The sequence below is a fragment of the Triticum aestivum genome, chromosome 6D (assembly GCF_018294505.1).
Source record: "Triticum aestivum cultivar Chinese Spring chromosome 6D, IWGSC CS RefSeq v2.1, whole genome shotgun sequence".
NCBI lineage: Eukaryota > Viridiplantae > Streptophyta > Magnoliopsida > Poales > Poaceae > Triticum > Triticum aestivum.
In genome coordinates this window covers 165,075,598-165,098,815 of record NC_057811.1, presented here as the reverse complement: position 1 = coordinate 165,098,815, position 23,218 = coordinate 165,075,598, and the positions used below count along the sequence as shown (strand labels likewise).

General features: G+C 48.5%; 3 protein-coding genes across 3 annotated transcripts; 2 read left to right on the top strand and 1 right to left on the bottom strand.

Annotated features, from left to right (window-relative positions):
* The first annotated feature begins 10,275 nt into the window (after positions 1 to 10,275).
* LOC123142549 (putative FBD-associated F-box protein At5g56440) lies at positions 10,276 to 12,069 on the top strand. Its single transcript, XM_044561416.1, has 3 exons — positions 10,276 to 11,432; positions 11,564 to 11,707; positions 11,836 to 12,069. Exons 1-3 carry the CDS (start codon positions 10,365 to 10,367, stop codon positions 12,067 to 12,069), a joined length of 1,446 nt encoding a protein of 481 aa, XP_044417351.1. The 5' UTR covers positions 10,276 to 10,364.
* Positions 12,070 to 13,835: 1,766 nt separating this feature from the next.
* Positions 13,836 to 20,319, bottom strand: LOC123144320 (tyrosine--tRNA ligase 2, cytoplasmic). Its single transcript, XM_044563419.1, has 9 exons — positions 20,075 to 20,319; positions 19,671 to 19,936; positions 18,927 to 19,008; positions 15,613 to 15,718; positions 15,409 to 15,491; positions 15,113 to 15,252; positions 14,798 to 14,903; positions 14,586 to 14,642; positions 13,836 to 14,212 (listed from the first exon to the last, which is right to left on the bottom strand). Exons 1-9 carry the CDS (start codon positions 20,237 to 20,239, stop codon positions 14,210 to 14,212), a joined length of 1,008 nt encoding a protein of 335 aa, XP_044419354.1. The 5' UTR covers positions 20,240 to 20,319; the 3' UTR covers positions 13,836 to 14,209.
* Positions 20,320 to 20,462: 143 nt separating this feature from the next.
* LOC123144321 (uncharacterized) lies at positions 20,463 to 23,186 on the top strand. The gene is made up of 5 exons (XM_044563420.1): positions 20,463 to 20,684; positions 21,209 to 21,261; positions 22,342 to 22,521; positions 22,613 to 22,699; positions 22,775 to 23,186. Exons 1-5 carry the CDS (start codon positions 20,631 to 20,633, stop codon positions 22,932 to 22,934), a joined length of 534 nt encoding a protein of 177 aa, XP_044419355.1. The 5' UTR covers positions 20,463 to 20,630; the 3' UTR covers positions 22,935 to 23,186.
* Positions 23,187 to 23,218: the final 32 nt, after the last annotated feature.

Below are 23,218 nucleotides of genomic sequence, written 5' to 3'. Positions count from 1 at the left end.
ACTTCAGGCTAATTGCGTTCTTCAACCGCGGTCTCGCCTATCTGACAGGTCACTGCGGTAAGTGCATAAATCTGCACGTCCATCACAGGATCATACATCCTCCATGGTTCTCTGATGCCATTGAACACAAGGGCTTCATTTACGCTGTCGACTCCTTCTATGGCTGGACGTATTGCTGGCCTACTCCAGTCATCGCGACAAACGGCTGTTATAGCAGTATGTTACTCCCTCCGTCCCATAATGCTGTTCTTATATTATGGGACAGAGGGAGTACTTTCCTATGATATCATGATGGCTTGCTTATATTACTGTCAACAGTTGCTGAAAAAATATTCATGCTCATAACATGCTGTTCTTAAGATTGACTAAATCAAGAGCCCTTTTTTATTTGACTCCAACTTGATATGATGTTGTAGGCCGCCTGGTGTCCCTACCCTACCTTTCAAAGAAAAGCGGCATGGCAGTTGCAGGTGGTTCCTGGCTCGATCAGACGACGGCGAAAGATTGATGATCGTTCGCACGTACCGGACGTGTTGTTTCGCGGAATACAATCACAGTCACTGCAAGGTCTTTGAGCAGGATCCCAGCTTCGCTGGGCCTTCAGAAATTTTTGACTGGAGGCTGGTAAGTAGCCTTGGTACACGCTCTCTGTTTGTCGGACTGAATTATCCGATTAACCAGGAGATAACCGACGGCAAGGATCATGATGGCAGCGCGGTTTCGTTCATCAGGCAAAACTGTGTGTACACAGCGTACCATGCGTCTCTGCATGCACCATACCCTGATATGTGCCGCCACGCTCTGCAGCCCAAAGTAGGAGAGAGGGTCGCAAGTATCAGACTTCGACCTGCTGGCTGGAGTTTCCCCCGTCAGGCACCCATCTGGTTCAAGCCGTCAGCCAATCTCCACAGCTTAATAAATAGTAACGTCTAACTGAGCCAGTTAGTTAGATGCGTACACTTGGTGTAGTAGGATCTTTATTTAGTTTGATGCATACACTTGTTCTTTTTTGGTAGCCCTTTTGTAATGATGGCTGATGTTTGGTTTGGAAGAGAGAGCTGCGTCTTCACTCTTCTGGCCTGCTTACTGCTTCTGTTGCACCCCCAGCCCTGGTTGCTGCTGCTGCTGTTTTCAATGTACAATCAGTAGTATATTTCGTCTGTTGGTTGAATAAATGTGTTGTTAGAACGACAAACACAATGTTTTGGAAGTCGTTGCACGGTTCGATCCTTTAGTGCCCCGTACCGTACGTAGCGCATACTATTTTTCGTACGGAACACATTTTCCACTTGTTGATAACATGCAGCCCACTGATGAAGGCCCAATAGAGAAGCCCATAATTAACTGGAAGGGAGGCTCTCACATGAATCCGGCCCAGGTACATGCTCATGGTCCCCTAAACATAAATAAGTAAATAAATAAATAAAGCTAAATGCTCATGCACCAGTTCTTTGGGAAAATAGGTAGCCCAGTATTTCTTTTTGAAGAATACCCAAGCTAGGCCTATTTGTTTTCTCCGAATTACTGGGCTGCAAATCTTTCAAGACGAGGAGGGATGCATTCCGGCCTGGCTTAAGAGTATGGTCAATGTCTGTTAAAAGTAATATCAAAAGGGGTTGAAAATTCCAAAAAATTATAGCAAATGGGATATAAGTTTCTTTTTTTGTTTTTGTTCTTCACTGATATCTTATACGTATTTCATTGGATTTAACATGACATAGTACTAATTTATTTTTAAATTTGTTTTAGTATGGCTATTAATTTTTGGATTAAGAATATTTCGTTCCCCAGCAAAAATTTGCGAATTTTCAAAATTTCCCACATATTTAGTTAATTTTTTGACCCTGGTACTGACCAGAAAATGGCCAGCAATTCTAAAAATGGAAAACGGGCTGCAATAAATTCCATATGAATTAGAAAATGAGTAAAAATTATAAAAATAATAGCAAATGGGCTGTACACGCCACAGATTTCGAGGCTGACTTGTTTACGCAAGGCTTTGTCAGTGAACACACGATTCTAGCAGCAGTGACTGTTGGATGTCCATCCAACGGCCGACGTGCTTCTTCAATCTCTGATCTTCCTGCTCCAGCCGCCTAAACTAGCGCCGGCGGGACTGCCTGCTCCCTCCTCTTGTGGCCCGCTGTGATGCCGCGCAGGCTTCCCCGGCCCACCCTACTCCCTCCGCTGGCCTGGCCGCACGCAATCAACTGCCTCCTTATTACGCGAAAAAAATGATTCCTCCCACTGACATCTGGGGCGCACCGGTTGGGAGGCTGACCTGTGGGCCTACTAAGTTGACGCGTACGCAGGGCTTGTCAACTTAGTCAACAAACGATTCTAGCAGCAGTAACCGTTGGATTTGAATCGAACGGTCCTGCTGCTTCTTCAATCGCTGCTCTTCTTGCACCAGCCGCCCAAACCAGCGCCGGGGAGACCGCCTGCTCCTGCCTCCAGTGGCCGGCTGTGCTGCCGTTGAGGCCTCATCGCCCCCTACTACTCCCACCGCTAGCCAGGCCCTGCGGCGACGGCAGCCTCACACCGCAGCCGAACCAGTGAACCCTCGTACTCCTCTCCGCGTGGGCATCCACTGCCGCGTCTTCCCCGGCTCCGCGTCGTCCCCTTCCTAGGCCTCGCCGTCGTCCACCGCCTTGGTGCTCTCGGCGCGGCGTGGTCAACGTGGTCAACGACATTCCATCGGAAGAGTACTGTACGTGGAGAGGCTGACAGCTGGGTCCACGGCCACAGCCCAGTTTTTTTGTGATTTGCCAAGTAAGTCGCTTTGTCAGGCCTGTTGGGCTGCAAATCTTTCAAGACGAGGAGAGCTTTCATTCGGCTGGCCGAGAAAATGGCCCATCAGTAATGAGAAATGGGCTGTACATTTTTAAAACACATCAAACCGGCAATTAGTTTCAAATATCTTTTTTTTCATTTCGAGATTTTAAATTACATTAATTTTTATGCGTGGAGAATTTGTTGGATTTTATATTGATATACATTTATTTTTAAAATCAGTTTGAATGTGAGTCGAAATTTCGGGATTAAAAACAGTTCGGACCGCACCGAAATATGCAAAATTTCGTATAATTTTTTAACCGTGGCCACAATATGGGCTGTAATGCTAACAAAAAGAATATGGGCTCCAAAAAAACCTTAATAATTAGCAAATGGGCTGTAAATTATTAGAAATAATGGCAGATGGGTTGTATGCTGTTTTCCACAGATTTGAGGCTTTCCTAAAAAAAGGTTGACGCACAAGCAGTGACTGTTGGATGGCCATCCAACGGCCGTCGTGCTTCTTCAATCTCTGCTCTTCCTGCTCCAGCCGCTCAAACAAGCGCCGGCGGGACTGCCTGCTCCCTCCTCCCCGCGGCCGGCTCTGCTGCCGCGCAGGCCTCACCGCCCCACCGTACTCCCATCGCTGGCCTAGCCATCCCTCTACTCACCCACACCTGCTGTTATTCTCCGGCGACGGCAGACGAACCAGTAAACCCTCGTACAGTCGTACTCCCCTCCGCGTGGGAAACAACTGCCGAGTCTTCCCTGCCTCCGTGTCGTTCCCTTCCTAGGCCTCGCCGTCGTCCACCGCCCTGGTGCTCTCGGCGCGGCCTGGTCAACGTGGTCAACGACCGACATGCATCTGAAGTGGACTGTACGTGGAGAGGCCGACAGCTGGGTCCACGGCCGCACGCAAGGAAATGCCTCCTTATTACGCGCAAAATAATGATTCCTCCACCTGACATCAGGGACCCACCGAAAGGGCCTCTGTATTTCGCGAAAAAAACATTACCGCCGCTGACAGCTCGGACCCACCAGCTATATCTTCGCACGCAAGGAAGTGCCTCCTTATTACGCACAAAAAAATGAATACTCCCCCTGTTAGCTGGGACCCAGTATAGTGGCAGGCTGACTTGTGGGCCTACTAAGTTGACGGGGACGGAGGGCTTTGTCAACTTAGTCAATATGCACGATTCTAGCTCCAGTGACCGTACGATGTCCATCCAACGGCCGTAGTGCTTCTTCAACCTCTGGTCTTCTTGCTCCAGCCGCCCAAACCAGCGCCGGTCGTGCCTCGTGCTCCTGCCTCCCGTGGCCGGCTGCGATGCGGCGGAGGCCTCACCGCCCCCTACTACTCCCACCGCTGGCCAGGCCATCCCTCTACTCACCCACACCCCCTGTTATTCTGCGGCGACGGCAGCCTCACACCGCAGCAAACTAGTGAACCCTCGTACTCCTCTACGCGTGGGCATCCACTGCCGCGTCTTCCCCGGCTCCGCGTCGTCCCCTTCCTAGGCCTCGCCGTCGTCCACCGCCCTGGTGCTCTCGGCGCGGCGTGGTCAACGTGGTCAAGGAACGGCTTCCATCGGACGTGGACTGTACGTGGAGAGGCTGACAGCTGGGTCCACGGCCGCAGCAAGGAAGTGCCTCCTTATTACGTGCAAAATAATTATTCCTCCACCTGACAGCGGGGACCCACCGGACGGGCCACCGTATTTCGCAAAAAAACGTTTCCCCCTTGACTGCTGGGACTCACCAGCTACATCTTCGCACGCAAGGAAGTGCCTGACAGTCGGGACCCACCTGGTCGAAGCGTACGTAGCGTTGTTATTCTGGTCGCGAACGTGTACGTACATATATACTGGTGGATGTAGAGGCGCGCACGTGTCGTAGTAGAGGCGGGCACGTAGCATGTACACGTACGTACAACGGCCAGGGTGCAAGAAAGAAAATACGGCCACGTATGTGTACATACGGGCGGGGTCTCGAACGCCTACTCGCGCATACGTACGGCCAGGGCTCGTGTACATGGCTGGGTCAGAACAGAGAAACAGCGTCGTCGTCGTGTTCATGGGGAGGCAACGGAATGCATCGTGTTCATGGGGAGGCAACGGAATGCGTCGTGTTCATGGGGAGGCAACAGAATGCGTCGTGTTCATGGGGAGGCAACGGAATGCGTCGTGTTCATCGGGAGGCAACAGAACGCGTGGGAGCCAACTGGCTGGGTCGGAACGGAATGCGTGGTGGTGTTCATCGGGAGGGCTTGGACGGAACAGGCGATGGAAACGAGGCCTGGCGTACCGCAAAACGGAGGAAACGGACCTCCTGCGTTCGGAACGGGGTCCTGTTGATCGGGAGGGGTGTGGCGTACCGCAAAATGGAGGAAACGGACCTCCTACGGTCGAAACGGAGGTCCTGTTGATCGGGAGGGGTGTGGCGTACCGCAAAACGGACGAAACAGACCTCCTACGGTCGAAACGGGGGTCCTATTGATCGGGAGGGGTGTGGCGTACCGCAAAACGGACGAAACGGACCTCCTACGGTCGAAACGGGGGTCCTGTTCATCGGGAGGGGTGTGGCGTACCGCAAAACGGGACTCCAAGGGATACTGTTCATCTCCACCGTCGACCTCCTCCAGCCTCCACGGGCTCCTGTTCATCCAGCCTCCACCGCGCGCTACTCCACCGGCTACTGTTCAACCACCCCTCCACGGGCACCCCTCCACCGTCTACTGTTCATCCAGCCCTCCACACCACGGGGTCCTGTTCAACCACCCCTCCACGGCACCCTCCCGTCTACTGTTCATCCAGCCCTCCACACCACGGGGTCCTGTTCATCCAGAGGCAACGCCACCGCTCACTGTTCATCCACCCCCCCCCCCCGCAACGCTCACTGTTCATCCAATCGATCGGCTTCAGTTAGCAGCAGTAGCGAAGGAATCGCTCGATCGGGTTCAGTTAACAGCCATCGATCGATCGCTCGGGTTCAGTAACGCGTAGCCTGCAGTGCAATCGCTCGGGTTCAGTTAGAGCCAACGCCTCGCACACACGCGCGTACGTGTACGAGAGAAACGCGCATCGCTCGGCCCCCGACCTCCCACCGTAACCGGGAACTCCCCGAAATTTTCCTCCCCCTCGCTTCTACCATGGTTTTTTCCGTCATGGACGGCCCAAAGAATGTCATGCAGCTGCGTCTCCGGCCCGCCCAGGACGAAAAGCCCATTTTCTGTCATGATTTTTTGTCATAGAAGTAGGAGCCCACCACATCTATGATGATACCGGGTTTTGTCACAATTATCGTCATAGAAGTGTCATATGTATGACAGAAAAAAAATTCGTTCGGCCCAAAATGTCACGGATGTGTCTTTTTTTTGTAGTGTGTGGTCATGAGTAGAAGCTTCATCATTTCTCAAGCTGGATCTTGAAGACTTTCGGAAGCCTTTCTTCTTGGTGAATTTCTGGAACTTCTTCACAAGCATAGCAAGCTCCTTTCCAATGTCTTCAGGATCCCCAGAACTGCAGTCAGATTCTTCTTCAGATGAGGAAACAGCTTTTGCCTTCAAAGTGCGAGTACGTCCATAGCTAGAACCATAGATCTCTCTTTTCTCAGATAACTGGAACTCATGTGTGTTGAGCCTCTCAAGTATGTCAGACGGATCGAGAGTCTTGAAGTCAGGGCGTTCTTGGATCATCAAGGCTAGGGTGTCAAACGAGCTGTCAAGTGATCTCAGGAGTGTCTTGACGATTTCATGCTTGGTGATCTCAGTGGCGCCAAGAGCATGAAGTTCATTTGTGATGTCAGTGAGGAAATCAAACGTGAGCTGGACACTCTCATTGTCGTTTCTCTTGAAGCGACTGAAGAGTTGCGAAGAGCACTGATCCTTGAGTATGTCTGGGTTGAGACACCTTCTTTGACCTTGGAAAGCCAGTCCCAAACTAGCTTCGAAGTTTCCAGAGCACTCACACGGCCATACTGTCCTTTGGTCAGATGACCACAGATGATGTTCTTGGCAGTAGAATCCAGTTGAATGAACTTCTTGACATCAGCAGGGGTGACACCTTCACCGCCCTTGGGAACGCCGTTCTTGACGACATACCAGAGGTCGACATCAATGGCTTCAAGATGCATACGCATCTTATTCTTCCAGTAGGGGTAATCAGTGCCATTGAAGACAAGGCACGCAGCGGAGACTTTGATTATCCCTGCAGTCGACGTAGCTAAAACTCTAGGTGGTTAAACTGAATCACACAGAACAAGGGAGTACCTTGCTCTGATACCAATTGAAAGTGCTAGTTATCGACTAGAGGGGGGGTGAATAGGCGATTTTTATGAACGTCTTCAAAACATGGGAGATTTGAAGACAAACAGTAGAAATGAACCTATTGATATGCAACGGAAGGTAGACTACACTAGACAAGCCAGTAATGAAGCTAAAGCACGAAGACTATTAGCAGCTAGGTAGTATGGATCAAGATGGAAGATAGTATGAAGCCAAACAACAAAAGTCATCACACAGTGAAGTCAAACAAATAAGGCAAGCATGCAAATGACTTCACGAAGACAAACTGTAAATAAGTGAGGGAAGAGATAGAACCAGTTGCTTGGTGAGGACAAGGATTTGTTGGACCAGTTCCAGTTGTTGTGACAACTGTACGTCTGGTTAGGGAGGCTGAGATTCAACTCAGAAGACCGCTTCTTCACCTTATTCCCCTTGAGCTAAGGACACTTAGTCCTCGCCCAATCACTCTGGTAAGTCTTCAAGGTAGACTTGCAAACCTTCACAGACTTCGTTCACCGGCAATCCACAATGACTCTCGGATGCTCAGAACGCGACGCCTAACCGGCTGGAGGATTCACAGTCCTCAAGTGTAACAAGTCTTCAGGTCACGCGGACAGAAAGACTTCAGTGATGCCTAACACTCTTTGGCTCTGGGTGTTTTGGGCTTTGTCCTCGCAAGGATCTTTCTCTCAAACGACAAAAGTCGTGCACTAACTCTGAACATCCACCAATTTATGGTGTAGGGGGTGGGCTATTAATTTATAGCCACTAGGCAACCCGACCTGATTTGTCCGAAATGACCCTGGGTCACTAAGGAACTGACACGTGTCCAACGGTCAGATTTCAAACACACGCGGCAGCTAGACTTGGGCTACAAGTAAAGCTGACTCATCCAGCTCTGGATAAGATTTGCTCTCATTGTCTTTGCTCGAAGACATAGGATTTGGTTGAGCATCACTTTAGTCACTCTGACTTTGTTCACTTGGACCCCACTTAACAGTACGGTGGTTCCTATGACTCAACAAAGAAGAAAAGGAAACTACGAAACAGCTATGTCTTCGCACTCCATAGTCTTCACGTGAATGTCTTCTCAGGTCATAATCTTCATTGTGAATGTCTTCACATACCACCATTGTCTTCATTGTCTTCACACATTTTTAGGGGTCATCTCCGGTAGGTAAACCGAATCAATGAGGGACTACTACCTGTGTTATCCTGCAATTCTCACAAACACATTAGTCCCTCAACCAGGTTTGTCGTCAATACTCCAAAACCAACTGGGGTGGCACTAGATGCACTTACAGAAAGTTATGGTGAAAATGGTGAAACACGGAACGCTGAAACTGGGAGGGGCGGCAGTGCCGCTTGGAAGGGCGGTAGTACAGCTTGTGGAGCTCCGCGGTAGTAGTGCTTGGGAGAGGCGGTAGTACCGCTCATACCGGGAAAATTTGCAGAATCTGGATCGGGGTGGATTTGGGGCGGAAATGGATGATTTCGGGGGCAAAATTTGACAGATTTCGTGGATGGAAGGTGGGGAAACTTGGGGAGATGCTAGATCTACTAACCAAGCAAATCCATGGATCAAAATCAACAAAACTTCATCACACCAACAAATCACAAAAAAAATTGGGGCTATTTTTGGTGGGGATTTTCGAATTTGGGACGAAATCAACAAAATTAGGCTAGAAAACAAGGGGGTAGGGGCTCCAAATTCGTGATCAACCTTGCTCTGATCCAAGATGATGTAGGGTAGAACCCTAGGTGGCCGATCTTTCATGAAATGGAGGGGATCCCACGAAGAACACGAGGGAAAATGAGAGGAACACTCAAGAACAAGTCCAATCACACATCCACTAGACAATCAAGCACACAAGATCCACAAGGTACATGAACAACAAAGGGAAAGATACAAGGTAAAGTTCATCTCCGTGAGGAGGTCTTGAGGGGGGGCATCCCATGAGGGGTCTTGAATCCGTTTGCGGGATCTTCTCCGAAGAGGTCATGAACTCCAATGGAGTGGTCTCTCTCTCTCAAGAGGAGAAGGTAGGAGCAAAGCTCACATACAAATGAGCTATCATATTTGCTGCCTCTAACTAGGAGGGAGAGGGGCCTATATATAGTCTTAGCCACGAAGGGGTAAGTGGGAAAGGATACATGGGCCGGAGGCCCGATACACTGTGCGCAGACAGGGAAGTAGTACCGGCCCCTTGGGCGGTAGTACCGTTTGAGCGGCTTAGCGGTAGTACCGGACTTGTACCGCTCGATCACAAGAGCTTGTTGGGTTAAGCGGAAGTAGGAAGGATGTTGGGCGGTAGTACCGCTTGGATGGGCTTAGCGGTAGTACCGCTTGGGGAGGGCGGAAGTACCGCCCGTTCCGAACTGGGCAGATCCTCTTCTTCCTTCTCTTCCATGCTTCCCTCGCGGACGGTGTAGTCGTTCCTTGGCGCTTGCACTCCTCCTCGTCATCCATGGTGTCTCGAGAATACCTATGTATGCACACGAGTGGAGTGTCAAGTGGTATACCATCGTCAAAGGGGTCAAGTGAACACGCGTAAAGGAGATGATTCATCTTTGTGTATGTGAAATAGATGTCGCATGTGTCACTCGTCGAACGGACTTTTGACATGATGATGTCCATAGGATGCTCCGCATCAAGAAGGTTAGTTAGAAGGTCCAAATCAAAATTGCAGCTTTTGGATTACAAGGAGCAAGATTTCCGCATGATGGAAAAGCCCCACAAGATGGAAGAAATCGAACATACCTGGAGCTAGATTTGTAGGTCCACCGACTCCGCTAGGAGAAAAGAACTTCGATTTAGCTTTTATCCACAGTAGTAAACAAAGAGGATTAAGTAAACTGCCCCGAGAAGCTCAAGAAAGAAGGAAGAAGGACCAACTGCACCGACGACGCTGAGAATAACCAACTGTGCCCCGAAGCTCAAGGAAGAAGGAAGAAGGAAGAGAAAGGGGAGTAGGGGGGGGGGGGAGGGTCCGGTTAGTGCGGCGCAATAAATGTAAAATTGACATAAAGTGATTGATGGGGGTTGGCCAGTTTCCTCACATATTGCAAATACAGGCAGTTTGGAAACACAATACCATAGCTATACATGCAAGTGGGCCAACACTAACACGAATCGCGGAGGAAACGGCCGGTGTAGGATCAACCGGTACATCACAGAACCGCGCAATATGACTTTGCGGGAGCACCTCTTCCTCCTCCTCGGAAAAAATACCCCAAATGCCGGCCTGAAGCACCAAACCCCCAAACCCTACTCCTCCTCCTTGACGGGCGTTGCGCGGCGGCCACCATGGCTAGGCAGACGCCCAGGTGCTACCCGCAACTCCTCCAAACCGACTTCCCCGGCACGGAGGAGCCCGGCGTTCCCATGGACATGCGGCATGGGCTGGATCCGGAGACGCTGGACCCCTACAAAAACATGGTGCTCAAATTCATCTACTCCTTCCTCCTCAAGTCCCCCGTCTCCACCGCCGCCTCCCTCTCCTGCACCACCGCGGATGACGGCGACGGCGTCGACCGCTTCAGCCTTCTCCCCGACGATCTCCTCCGCCGCGTCGTCTCCCGCCTCCCCGCCAAGGACGGCGCGCGCACCGCCGTGCTCTCCTCGCGCTGGCGCCACCTTTGGCGCTCCACCCCGCTCGTCCTCGTCGACACCCACCTCCTCCCCGCGGCGTGCGCCGGGGCCGTCTCTCGCGCCGTCACCGGCGCCGTCTCCGCAGCCCTCGAGGCGCACCCGGGGAGCTTCACCTTCGTCAGCCTCACCTGCAGCTTCCTGGAACGCGCCGACCGCGGCGTGCTCGCGCGCTGGGTCCAGCTCCTCGCCACCAAGGGCGTCAGCGAGCTCGTCCTCATCAACCGCCCGTGGCCCCTCCCCCGTGGCGTGTGCCTCCCAGTCGCGCTCTTCAGCTGCGCCTCTCTCACCCGCCTCTACCTCGGCGCCTGGCTGTTTCCGGACACCGCCAGCCTCCCGCGCGGCGCTGCTTTCCCGAATCTGCGTGAGCTCGTCCTCGGGTGCGTCATCATGACGGACAAGGATCTCGACTTCGTGCTCGCCGCGAGCCCCGTGCTGGAGATACTCGCGGTCGTTGGAAACCAGACCGAACTGCACGCTCGTCTTGCCAGTCAGAGCCTACGGTGCGCGCAATTCTGCGTGTCCAACGTGGAGGAGGTCGCCGTGGTGGACGCCCCACTCCTTGAGCGTCTCTTCATCTGGCACACCTCAAGCCGCGGCAACTCTAGCATGGCCAGGAGCAGAACAAGTGCTAGAGTCAAGATTGGCCATGCTCCACAGCTGCGTTTGCTGGGATACCTACGACCAGGAGGGCAGGTGCTGGAGATTGGCAACACCACCATCAAGGTGCATCACTATCTCTTTGCCAGCCCATCTCTGAGTTCCATTTGTTTGTTTTGGTGATATGCGTGTCTGCCTATCGATCAGCAAATTCGAATGATGTGTGATCAGTTTTATGTTCATTTGGTGCGTTACAGGCTAGCACACAGGTGAGCCCAAGCACGATTGTCCCCAGTGTCCAGATGTTAGCATTGAGTCTACGTTTTGGAATCCACAATGAAGTCAAGATGCTGCGTAGCTTCCTCATGTGCTTCCCGAACGTCGAGAATCTTCTTATCGAGGTAAAACCAACCTTTTCCTATCATTCATTAATTTTTCAATTGCCTGATCATCATGGGATAGCAGCACATCACCCCTGCATTATATGTCATCACATAAAGCTCAACTATGCGTCAATATCTTTTTGCAGTCTGGGGAAACTCATGAACCCACTGGCAATCTCCGTCTCAAGTTCTGGCAGGAGAATGGTATGATTGAGTGCGTCCGATCACGCCTCAAAAGTATTGTTTTCCGTGAGTACCATGGGCATCAGAATGAGTTTGCCTGTCTCATGTTCATTGCCGAGAATGCAAAGGTGCTGGAGCGGATGGTGGTTGAGTCAGTGGCGGATCCAGGATTTGAAGTTACCCGGGGCGGACTTTAGAAGAAACAAATAATCAAAGCCACGGTACAATCAAATAAGACAATCAAGAAAATTAATTGGCCAATACTATGCATTTAGGCAAGATGATCAACACAATGAATTGTTCAGGGTAGTTTCATTCTAAAGGACTAAGCCAATAATATATACTACAAAAAATCATATAAAGTCTAACTTAAACCCTAAACCCTAAAAAAGTGTAACTTACACTCTTGCTGGCTGAATCTTCCTATAACATCTTATTTGTAATTGATATCAGTATTCAACTTTTAAGAATTAGGTCCATGTGACAATAAATATATAAAAATGATAGAACGGAATACGTGAAAATTACTGGAGGGCAAAAGGACCTGCTCTTGGCTGCTTCTGTTGGTTGCTCTCTTGCAGTTTTAAGCAGGACGTTGGTCCGTGGCGGTGACGAATGGCACGAGAAATCGGTGGCCTCCCTTCTCCTCCATCAAACACCATCCATTGGAAGAACTGGGAAGCGCCGCAGTGTCTCGTCAAGGTCAAGGAGGCGAGCCAACAATGGAGGGGGGCGGCGTAATCGTGTAGAGCGGTTGATCTGTTTCGATCGCTAGGAATTGGGAACGTCAAAGGCTGCGTTTTTTTAGAACGGCAAATGCTTCAAAGGCTGCGTAAGGAAAAGGAACGGCAAATGCTTCAAAGGCTGCGTAAGGAAAAGGCTTCAAATACTAGTGGGTATTCTCATGTTCTATTGGGCCTTACTCATTGGCCCATCTCTTTAACTAAGCGTTCTCTTCTCTTTTCATCTTCCTGCTCGAAGCGTTTTCTATCTTCTTCTCTGTAGCATGCCCAGAAACCTACAGCAGGAAGCTCCCCTCGCCTCCCATGGTGGCCAGGACTGGCCAAAGCATTAGGGGGTACCATGGGTTCCCAAAATTTACCCGGGGCGGCCGCCCCTACACGCCCCCACGCTGGATCCGCCCCTGGGTTGAGTTGAAGTTTGGAAGGTATGATGTGCCTCTACAGATCGCTATCAAGATGAAAGCTCTGGAGGGTGCCAAATGGGCCAGTGGAGGCCATAAATTGCAACTCACCTTCAGTAAATTTCCTACTGCATGGAGCCTCACGAGAGGATCCGACTTCTCATGTGATGACCCTTTCCTCTGCCTCTGCTATATGCCAACCTATTTCGAAATGCGAGACAGCTCTGGCCAGTTCAAGCCCCTGGGTTATCTTTAGGTTGCTGGAGTGTGCCTTGTGAAGACTGGCCAGTGTTCTTTTTCCACTAGCATTAGTATTTCCATCTGCTGCTTCTCTGAATTGAGGTATTTCTCCTAAGTATGTGAGTTAAAGTAGCAGAAAACTGCGATATATGAGCTTATGTATTGCCTACTTCAGTACCAATTTGATGTTCCTTGTTAAATCTACTTCAGTGACAGTGTATCCTGATTGATCATGCATAACTATCTATGGGTAAACTTGGGTTGAAGTCCCAACTTCGGCCACGTGAGTCAAGATCACACTAGTGGTGTGTCTAGTACGGGCACTACTGCAATCTGGGGAGTTGCATTGCATGTTTATGTTTACTCTTCCTCAAAGTTACAGTATTAGTTAGCTGATTTTTAATCCCCCTTTTACCTCCTTGGCATGCTAGGATTTTGATATACTGAAGCTGAACTGTTACTTCATTTCCTAATTCATATACATGTTTCTTCAGCACTACCATGTCTGCCGACTTGTGAATTCATCTGAAAGATGTGATGCACTAACACTAGAACACCAATGCTTGAAAGCAAAGGACATACAGTCAACATAGCGTGCTCTTGCAAAAAAGCTGATTTATATCTAAAAGAATACACCAAAGGATGCTTAGATGGATAGCCACTTGAAGCTGAGCAAGTGTTCAGTGTCATTCAGACACAGAAATGGAAAACACTCCCTCTGTATCAAAATATAAGATGTTTCTAGACCAAAAAAGTCTTATATTTTGATAAAGAGGGAGTAGCTCAAAGTACACAAAATTCCTATGAAAAAAAAAAACCATACGCAGTTTCTAAAACGGTTTCTTCCAAAATATGCCTGTAGTTCTTGGCTATCTTGATTGCAATAGTTTGAAGTGTGCATAGTTCTAGCAATGATTGTGGCCAAAATATGCATAAGTTCTTGGTTGCTCCTCTCACTGCAAAACAGCAATTGTTCCAAGTTAATTCCTTGCATGTTTGTCAATGTTTGCCATGATGTATACATTGCAATTCAATTTGAGTAACTATTATACTCAAAAGAGCAAGCAAATGCTACCAAAATGCATGTTCAAGAACTCAATTCAACTAGAAGCTGAAATCAGTTTGTTTAAAATGTTTTTTTTACTTTAGATAAAATGCTTATTGGCCTTGGGCGTACGATGCATGAGGATTAAAGTAACTCAGTTTGACAACTTTAATAAAAGAAAGAAGTATTAAAGTTCCTCTGTTTGACAACTTTTCTAAAGAAAGAACATAGCACGATAACAATCAAAATTGTTGTGAACATTCATGCAAGGGGCATGTATGTACCTTGACAGCGTCACACGGACCTTTGGCTTCGCAGTTCTGGAAGTGATGACGTACAAGCTGTTTAAATGAGGAACTGGTAAGGTCTTCAAGGCGGTAGAAGTATTTTTCGAATAAAAGTAAAAGCATGGAAATAAACCGAACATGACTTTCAAACAAGTCCACTTTACTCCCTGCTCTACTGGAAAAGAAACATAAACTGGGAGGTCTCTTACCTGCAAGATCTGGTTTATTGCTTTTGCAAGAGCAGGTTTCAGATCACGGGGATGCACAGTGCCACTGCCGTAATCCTCCAGGAGTTCTTCGATTCCTAGGTAAGTCCTGCTTAAGAGCAAACAACAGATGTTACAGTTGAACACAGCCATCAAAATCGTGCCATATCATTGGATTCTTTCTGGACATGTATTGCGGTAGGCAGATGTTTGCAAGAGCTCTTGCATCAGTTGCAGACTTGCAGCAATACAATATTCTGCTAGTGTTTTTCTTAGGGAAATATTTTGGTTGTCCTTGGGGAAAAAAATTACTATTACCTGTTACCGCCATCAGGTGGGACCACCTCGAACTCTCTAAACCAAGGGAGAACGATATGCTCTACGTACTCCAAGCATGGATTTCCTTGAGTAATCTTGGGAGGGCAGAAAGCCTTCTTTATCTTTTTCGTAACCTCAGACTGCAATAAACAAGTTGGCCATGAAATTATTGTCACCACGGAAGAAGAAACAATGCACACCATAAGTCCATAACATTAGGCATGGATGTTTCCACTAATCAAGAGCTCAGTATAGCAATGTTGGGAGGAAGTAAAGATGAGTTTTGTGAGAGAAACCTCAGCGTCTTCCATAAAAATAGCTGACAGTGGATCACTCTCTGACATTCTCTGCTGTCCTTCTTTGAAACCAGGTAGCACATCTATAATTAGTGTCAAGGAGAAACACATTTTGACAAACCAAGCTATATCTTACACCACATAGACATATATATTAATAAATCTGTGAATAATATCATCCTCATGAAAAACTATATAGGATACGATGCAACAGAAATATTGGTTTATTTTCACTTCCAATGTGCGTGCAGTATCCTCTGGCCATCATACTCACCTCTCTTCGATCCACGCCCATCTGGCATATGTCTGCCTACAAAAGGAAAATTATTTTTTGATAACTATCAAGATTCTGTATCAATAGACCATGACAGCTTTTACAGTATCCCCAAATCGTTCTGAGCCATCCACTTTTATGGATCCAAATTTCCATATCAATTTATACTTGTGGTGAGTAAATCTAAGTAGTAAAAGACATTACTCGGTTTTATTTAAGGAAAACGTTATGTTTAAGCCGGCTGATTTCTCGTTTCTCTAAGTCGCCTCGATAGATTGACACGTGTCTGGTGGAAACGACGCACCGCACCGCCCGCAACCTTATCTCTTCGCCTCCAGCCCTCCTTTTCCCCTTTCCATGGATCACACGCGAGAGAGAGAGAGAGGAGGCCGAAGGCTGTTGCCGCAGCATGAAGTAGGAGGCCGGAGACCGCCGCCGCCGCCGCCCCAGCCCGCTCGCTGCTGCAGCAGCAGTTCCGCAGCCGGCGAGCGGCGGGCGCGCGTGGCGGGCGTCGGCGTCGGCGGCGGGCCCTCCTCGCCGCCTGACGGGGTGAGGCTGAACGAGATCGTCGGCGGCGGCATCTCCGGGGTCCTCTACAAGTGGGTCAACTACGGCCGCGGGTGGCGGCCGCGCTGGTTCGCGCTCAGCGACGGCGTGCTCTCCTACTACAAGATCCACGGGCCCGACCGCATCGACCTCTCGCGCGACACCAACCGCGGCGCCAAGGTCATCGGCGAGGACTCGCTCCGCCGCCTCGCGCGCCCCTCCGCCACCCCCTCCTCCTCCTCCTCCGCCTCCGCCCCCCACTCCAACGGCCACGGCCACCACCACACGCCCCGCAAGCCAGCGGCGGTGCTGCAATGGAGCTCTTGCCGGCGGATCCAGGTGCTGCGTTGCAGCACTCGCCGACGGCTGTTGAAGCTGCAGTGCAGCGCTCGGTGCTCCAATGGAGCTCGCCGGCGCTCTCGAAGCTGCAGTGCCGCGCTCGGTGCTCCATTGGAGCTCTCTCCGGCGGCTCCCGGTGCTATGTTGCAGGGCTCTCTGGCGGGCTCGAAGCTGTAGTGCAGCGCTCGGTGCTCCAATGGAGCTCTCACCGGCGACACACGGTGTTGCGTTGCAGCGGTCGACGGCGGCTCCGGTGTCGCAGCTGTTGAAGCCCCGCCGGAGTTGAAATGGAGCTTCGCCGGACGCGCCAGTACTGCGTGGGCCGTCGGTGCTGCTTTGGAGCTGCGCCCGGGCTGCAATGGAGCTCGCCGGAGCGTCAGTGCTGCTTTGGAGCTTTGGCCGGGGCTGCAGTGGAGCTCGACCGTAGTTGGAATGGAGCTTCGCCGGAGCGTCGGTGCCGCGTTGGAGCTGCACCGGGGCTGCAATGGAGCTGGCCGGCCGCGTCGATGCTACGTTGGAGGCTTGGAGCACTGCGCGAGGTGTGATAGCGCTGCGTTGAAAGCTTCCCTGCGCGAGGTGTAATCCAACGGCCACTAGTAGGCAGATCGGACGGCTGGCAAGGTGGTGTAAAAGTCCCTGCCATCAACCGGTTTACGCCTAGCACCGGCCTTTATTTAATCCACATATTAGGTTTGTCATCAGAAGTCAAACTTTGCATGGAAAAAATATCAACACCTACAACTACAATATACCAAACAAATATAAGATAAAAATATATTTCATGTCGGATCTAATGATATTGATTCTTTTCTAGGAACTTGATCAAACTTCAGAAAGTTTGACTGAAGACAAAGCTAATATTGAAGTAAACAAAAACAAAGGAGTACTAGGGTTAGAATCGGAAAGCACTACTACACCAAGCACTCGGCCCGACGTAACCTTAGAACCTCTAAATTCCTATTCACTTTCTCTAATTAGCTACTACTCCCTCCGTCCCAGAATACGTGTCTCAACTTTAGTACAACTTTATACTAAAGTTAATACAAAATTGAGATACTTATTTTGGGACGGAGGGAGTATTAAACATGTTGTTTCGGGAAAATGAAAAGTCCAGTTGAAGAATTGTGATTCATATTAAGTGATGTTGAAGGGATAGATCGGATTATCTTTCCCTGCTACCTCCATCTCGGTGAATAAGTCATTCGCGTAGTTCTAGGTCATCGATTTGAGGAATTAAATATGTGTTATATGTCATGAAAAGTATATTATTAAATTTCTACACTGATGTAGTCTCTAAATATATATTTTTTGTCACATATAATACATATTTAGATAGTTCAATTGTCGACCTAGAACTACGCGAATGACTTATTCACCGAGACGGAGGTAGTACTTATAAAGATTCGAGTTACTGGTCATGCCTTCACTAGTCACCTTGTTTTCCACGCAACTTTCACACGTGTCATCTGTGCCAACTGCCAAAACTCATTTAAGCTAGCATACAAGGTTCTTAAGTAAACCAAATTCGACCTTATGTTCCTGTGATTACATGGCGTAGCACATACACTTTGCTAGTTGACTCATAATTTAATATGTTTAAACTGAAGCCCAGTCAAACGAAATGAAGTGAGCCTCTTAGAATAGCCATCTCCAACTCGAGGGAAGTTCCTATCGAGGGAAAAAGAATGAGACACGCACGAGCGATGGAGGATGAAGGCGTGTGGGGAACAATGAGTGGCCGTGGGTGTGCATCACATCATAGACACACGGATATCCTGGTGTGTCATGATGATCGATTGTGATTGTGCTCAGCTTAATGGGCTTTTTCCCTCGCCCTCATCCCTCACTCACTAAATTGACCAACGAGAGGAAAAACACCCAGGCGACTTCATGTGGAATAGTGTTTTCCAGTTCCATCTCGGTCTCGACGTGGCATTTGCTGTTGATGCCGTCAAGCTAGTTGTGTCATGGTTTCTCCCTTTTTGTCCTATCGTTATCATGTATTTTGATAAAGCAACTGCCCGGCAACCTGCCTCGTGAGGGGAGTATTCACAACCATCGTGCATTCGGCAATCAAAGATTCTCATTTGTTGTGGTGGACGGGCTGATGCGGCTATTCAAAGTTAAACAAGCTTATGTAGTTATGGTCATCTATGATATATTTTTTACCATGGGACATCAAGATGTGATCCGAGGTACAGGTTGTGAGTTGGTGTTTTGATGTAACTCTAAGAGTTTTTCACTGTTTTTTGGCTTCTTAGTCAGTGAATAAATATAATGTTCATAATTTACAATGAAAAACCTCATGCATACACCCCACAAAAAGTATAAATAATGGTAAGATAGACGACATACAAACCTCGAGGAAGAGTATATCAGCACACTTCATGATGGGCTCCAAGAGTTGATTACACTTCACATTTTCCGGATCTGCATGCAGGCTAAAAACAAACGGCACAACTATCACATACATATTTGACATAGATATGGTAAAGAATTAAAACCCCCAACTTTTATTTGGAGTTACACGCAACTGTTTTTATTTACATGGTGCATGCGTATTTGGAGTTTCAACTTTAACCACTAATCTAACTAACAGAAAGTTGATTATGTGCTAAAAAATTATACTCCCTCCGTCATAAAATAAGTGTCTTAACCTTAGTACAACTTTATACTAAAGTTAATTAGTACAAAGTTAAGACACTTATTTTAAAACGAAGGGAGTACCATTTAATTCATTCAAAAGCAGTATCGGACTGTGTGTTTTATGACAAATGATTAATATATTATAGATTAAATTATTATTTTGATAAAATAAAGCTTTTATTAAGTTAAAATTAAAATATACATCAAACGGATACAAATTATATAATAAGTAATACCTGACTTCTGCATAACTACGATGCACACAGTCAAATACCAATAGTTGGACAACAGAAAAGATAAAAAAAATGACATATCAGCAACAATAAAATTGTATAGGACCAGCTCTATGCCTATGCCAAAGGAGATGGCGGACCGTTTAATAGATTACGCTGAAATTGATGGAAAGTTTATAATCACAGAAGACAAAAACGTCGTGTAAACAGGACGGAAGGAGTACCTCGCTAACCATCCGACGCGGTGGTTCCGGGAAATCCCCATCACGAGCGGCCAGTACTCGTGCGCGCGCCTGCTCGTCTCCTCGGAGCACCAGAGGAACTCCACCCCGTCCGAGCTCATGCCCAGGGCTTTCCAGACCTCGATCGCGTGGCGACCGGCGGCCCTGATCTCGCTGCTGTCCAGTCCAGTCCTCTGGTCCGCTATGAGCATCTTCACTCTGCATCCGGCCCTGACCATCTTGTTCACATTGATCACCTTCCCAACACCCTGATGAGAAACAAAAGGAAGAGAAGAAAGGGAGTATGTGTCTCAGTCTTTGCTTACAAATCTCAAGGAATTTAGGGCAGGAGCATGCGGTGCAACTTGGCCGGCCAGCAAGTTGAGATTCAGAGAATTATCATTGACCTGCCAGATGTTCACGCGGCCGGAGACGGAGGGCTCGAAGCTGTCGAGGCAGACCGGGCTGGGGTTACCGTGCAGCAGCGGGAGCAGCTCGTCCTCGCCGACGAGCTCTTCGGCGGTGCTACGCAGCGTCTCGGCGCGCTCCTCCACGCCCATCCATGCCGCCATGCTGCTCCGGCCGCGTCCCTCTGTTCTGGCCTCCAGTAGTCGTGCGCCCTCCGTTTCCTTTTCCTTTTTGAGTTCCGCCTTCGAATTTGTGGAGGAATCTGGTGTCCGAATCCACTTCCAACCGGATCGCATTAGGATATAAGCCCATCGGGACTTCTCAAAAAAGAAATAAGCCCAACGGGCCCAGGTGGGCGGCCCAGAGAGGGGAATTAAAGGAGAAAAGCCCGGTTTTCCTTCCTCCGGCTACGGCTGTTCCCTTCTCGTCCGCACCCGCTTCAAACCCTCGCAAGTACCCCCTCCCACGGCGGCGGCGGCGGCGGCAGCGGCAGCGGCGGAGACGGAGGCGACCAAAACAGAGAGGAGCTCCCGTCGGCGACGTCTCAGCTCATAAATGGATAGCGGAAGCGACTCCGACGGCGCTCCCGAGGAGCTCACCGCCGTCCAGGTACGTTCCTTGGCTATCCCCCCCGGTCCTGTGAGAAGAGAGCTCGCGCTAGTAAAGCCTAGGTGACGTAGGAGTGTGCGAGGACTCCGCGTGCTGCGCGTGTGTACTTTCCGGTAGCAGCAAACGTGAAGTATTCCGCCTAGTTAGGAGCACCTGTATTTCCCACCAGGGCCGATTACTACGCTCCGGGAACAGGAATTTCTTGTCTTTATAATTTATATAGACATAAAGGTTCGAAATGAGCCTGGATTTAAATCGATAAAAGCTCTAATCGCCCAAGTGTGAACAACACATACTTAAAACCCAACACCGCTGGGGATGCAAGCTTTACATAAAGAAGCACAAAAATCATGAGCAGCAGGGAGACCCATATAGGAAGACTTGTGCTCATTGTCAGGATCAAGCGTACTTCTGTAGTCTCGGTGGTTGTTTTTCGTCTGGCTTCCTCCATTCTTTAATCTAGTTCCTGTCGGAGTATGTCAACATGATGCTGAGTGTTCTTTCCTGCTGTTGATGCCTTGTAGGGTGTGGAGAAACATGAAGAAATCAGCAAAGTAGAGAAGGACAGCGCTGTCAGGTTTGCGGCTTGCACTTTTGATACTGTTTGAGTAGACACGTGGAGATGACTTTGAGAAGTTAAGCTCATCATTATTTGTTCTGTTGCTCTCGCGCCATGTAATTTCCGTTTTTCCGTTTTAGATTTTGCGGGTCTCGTAAAAAAAATCCTGAAGCCAAAACCATGGCATGCTAGATTAGTCTAATAAGTGATTTTCTTGTCTGTATCGGTTTATACTGCTTCAGCAGCGGGATGGCCACAGGTCATTCGTCATAAGGGATGGTTGCCTACCATTCATATGCACATTTAGCTATTGTGGCACCTTTTCTGCTGCCCCCCATCCCCACTAGGGATTTTGGGGTAGCATTTTCCAGTAAATACCTAAAGTTCAGTGATGTTGAGTTCATTTTATGTGTTTATTATATGATTAAGTATAAACATGTAGTTTTATTAGTCCACAAAAAGATGGTGGAGTACTAAATAAATAAAACGTATAAGGTCATGCAGAAATTTGTAAGGGTAGAGACCAAATGCTCATGCTTTAGACTTGCAGATGTGGCAACTTGGGCATATATAAGAACATATGCTTGTGGGCAGGTGATTGTTGATGGGGGAGGTATCCCCAACACCAGGGCGGTCTACCCATCCTGGGGTTGGCTGCAGGGATGAATACTTCTCATGCCCTTCCTCTATAATGGGGTAATTCCTTACGGGTTGCGGCTTTGTGGGGAATGTGGCACATCACCACCCCTTTCACCCTAAACGTAGAGCTTTATGTGCATACCACCTCAAAATTTCCAATTTCTAGTTCTGCCTACTGAACACATGTCACTATTGCATTTTGGGTTTACACATGTGCTCTTCTTGGACCCTCGTGTCATTGACACATGAGTAGTGCATTTTCAGTGGCAAATCTGTAGTTGCAAATAGGCTTACTCCCATTTCTTGAAATCTGTTGGCAAACACTAGTTGCTTCTGTCTTTTTGGGAACATCCATTCGAACTGACTATTTATATACTGTTGACTTATGTTAGTCACAAATTGATGTCACTTTTCCTGCTGATGGTACCCTCTCTGACCTGACAATGTGTAATCCTGTAGAGCAACCCAGGAGGAGAAAGACCGGAGGAAACGCTGGGCCCAACGGAAAACATCCTCAAAACCGAATAAAAAGAAGCCTCTGAAAGTAGAAGATAAAGATACAGAAGTGGATGAGGAGACACATGCTATGCCTGGGACACTCCCCAAGAGCGTAATTGAAATGCTTGCAGCACGTGAGAAGTATGTTTACCGCCTTCAAACTGCCAGACATTTAAATCCCTTTTAAGCTTTTTGGACATTATTGCTTACCCTGTCTTCATTTTTCTTTCAGGCAAACCTTCTCATCGGATTCTGAGGAAGAAAATGTAAACCAGAAGGTCCAAAAGAAGAAGAAAAGATTGAAAACCACAACTACTGGGTAATTTTCAATGTCCCGTCATCTCGTATGATTTTCTTTTATACTGTTATCCTAATGGTTCCTAATGTTTATCAGACCTGAAACAATTCTGCTGAAAGATGTTCGGTCAACGGAGCACATTAAAAAAGCCCTCGAATTCCTGAGTCGCAGGAAAAACCAGGTGCCAAGATCCAATGCAGTTTTGAAGAATCCTAATGCTATGCGTCTATTTAATAAACCTAATTTCACGAGTTGAGTGTGGCAGACCTAGGCAGTTTCTGAATTCTGTGTCGAGGCTTGTCTGGAAGACTGATATGGTTGACAGGTTGAGATATCAATTGTCTTTATGCGTTTGATGAGAACATATATGCTTGTGATTTGCAACGCCGCATGGGTGTGATGATGTATAATGTTCATCCTCGTTAGAAATCCTATGAGCTATAGTTATGTACGGATAATGTATCACCTGTGAGGTGTGAGCTGAATGCGCATAATGTTCACCTCTCCATGCTCCGGCATTACTGTGAAGCATGTGCTTTA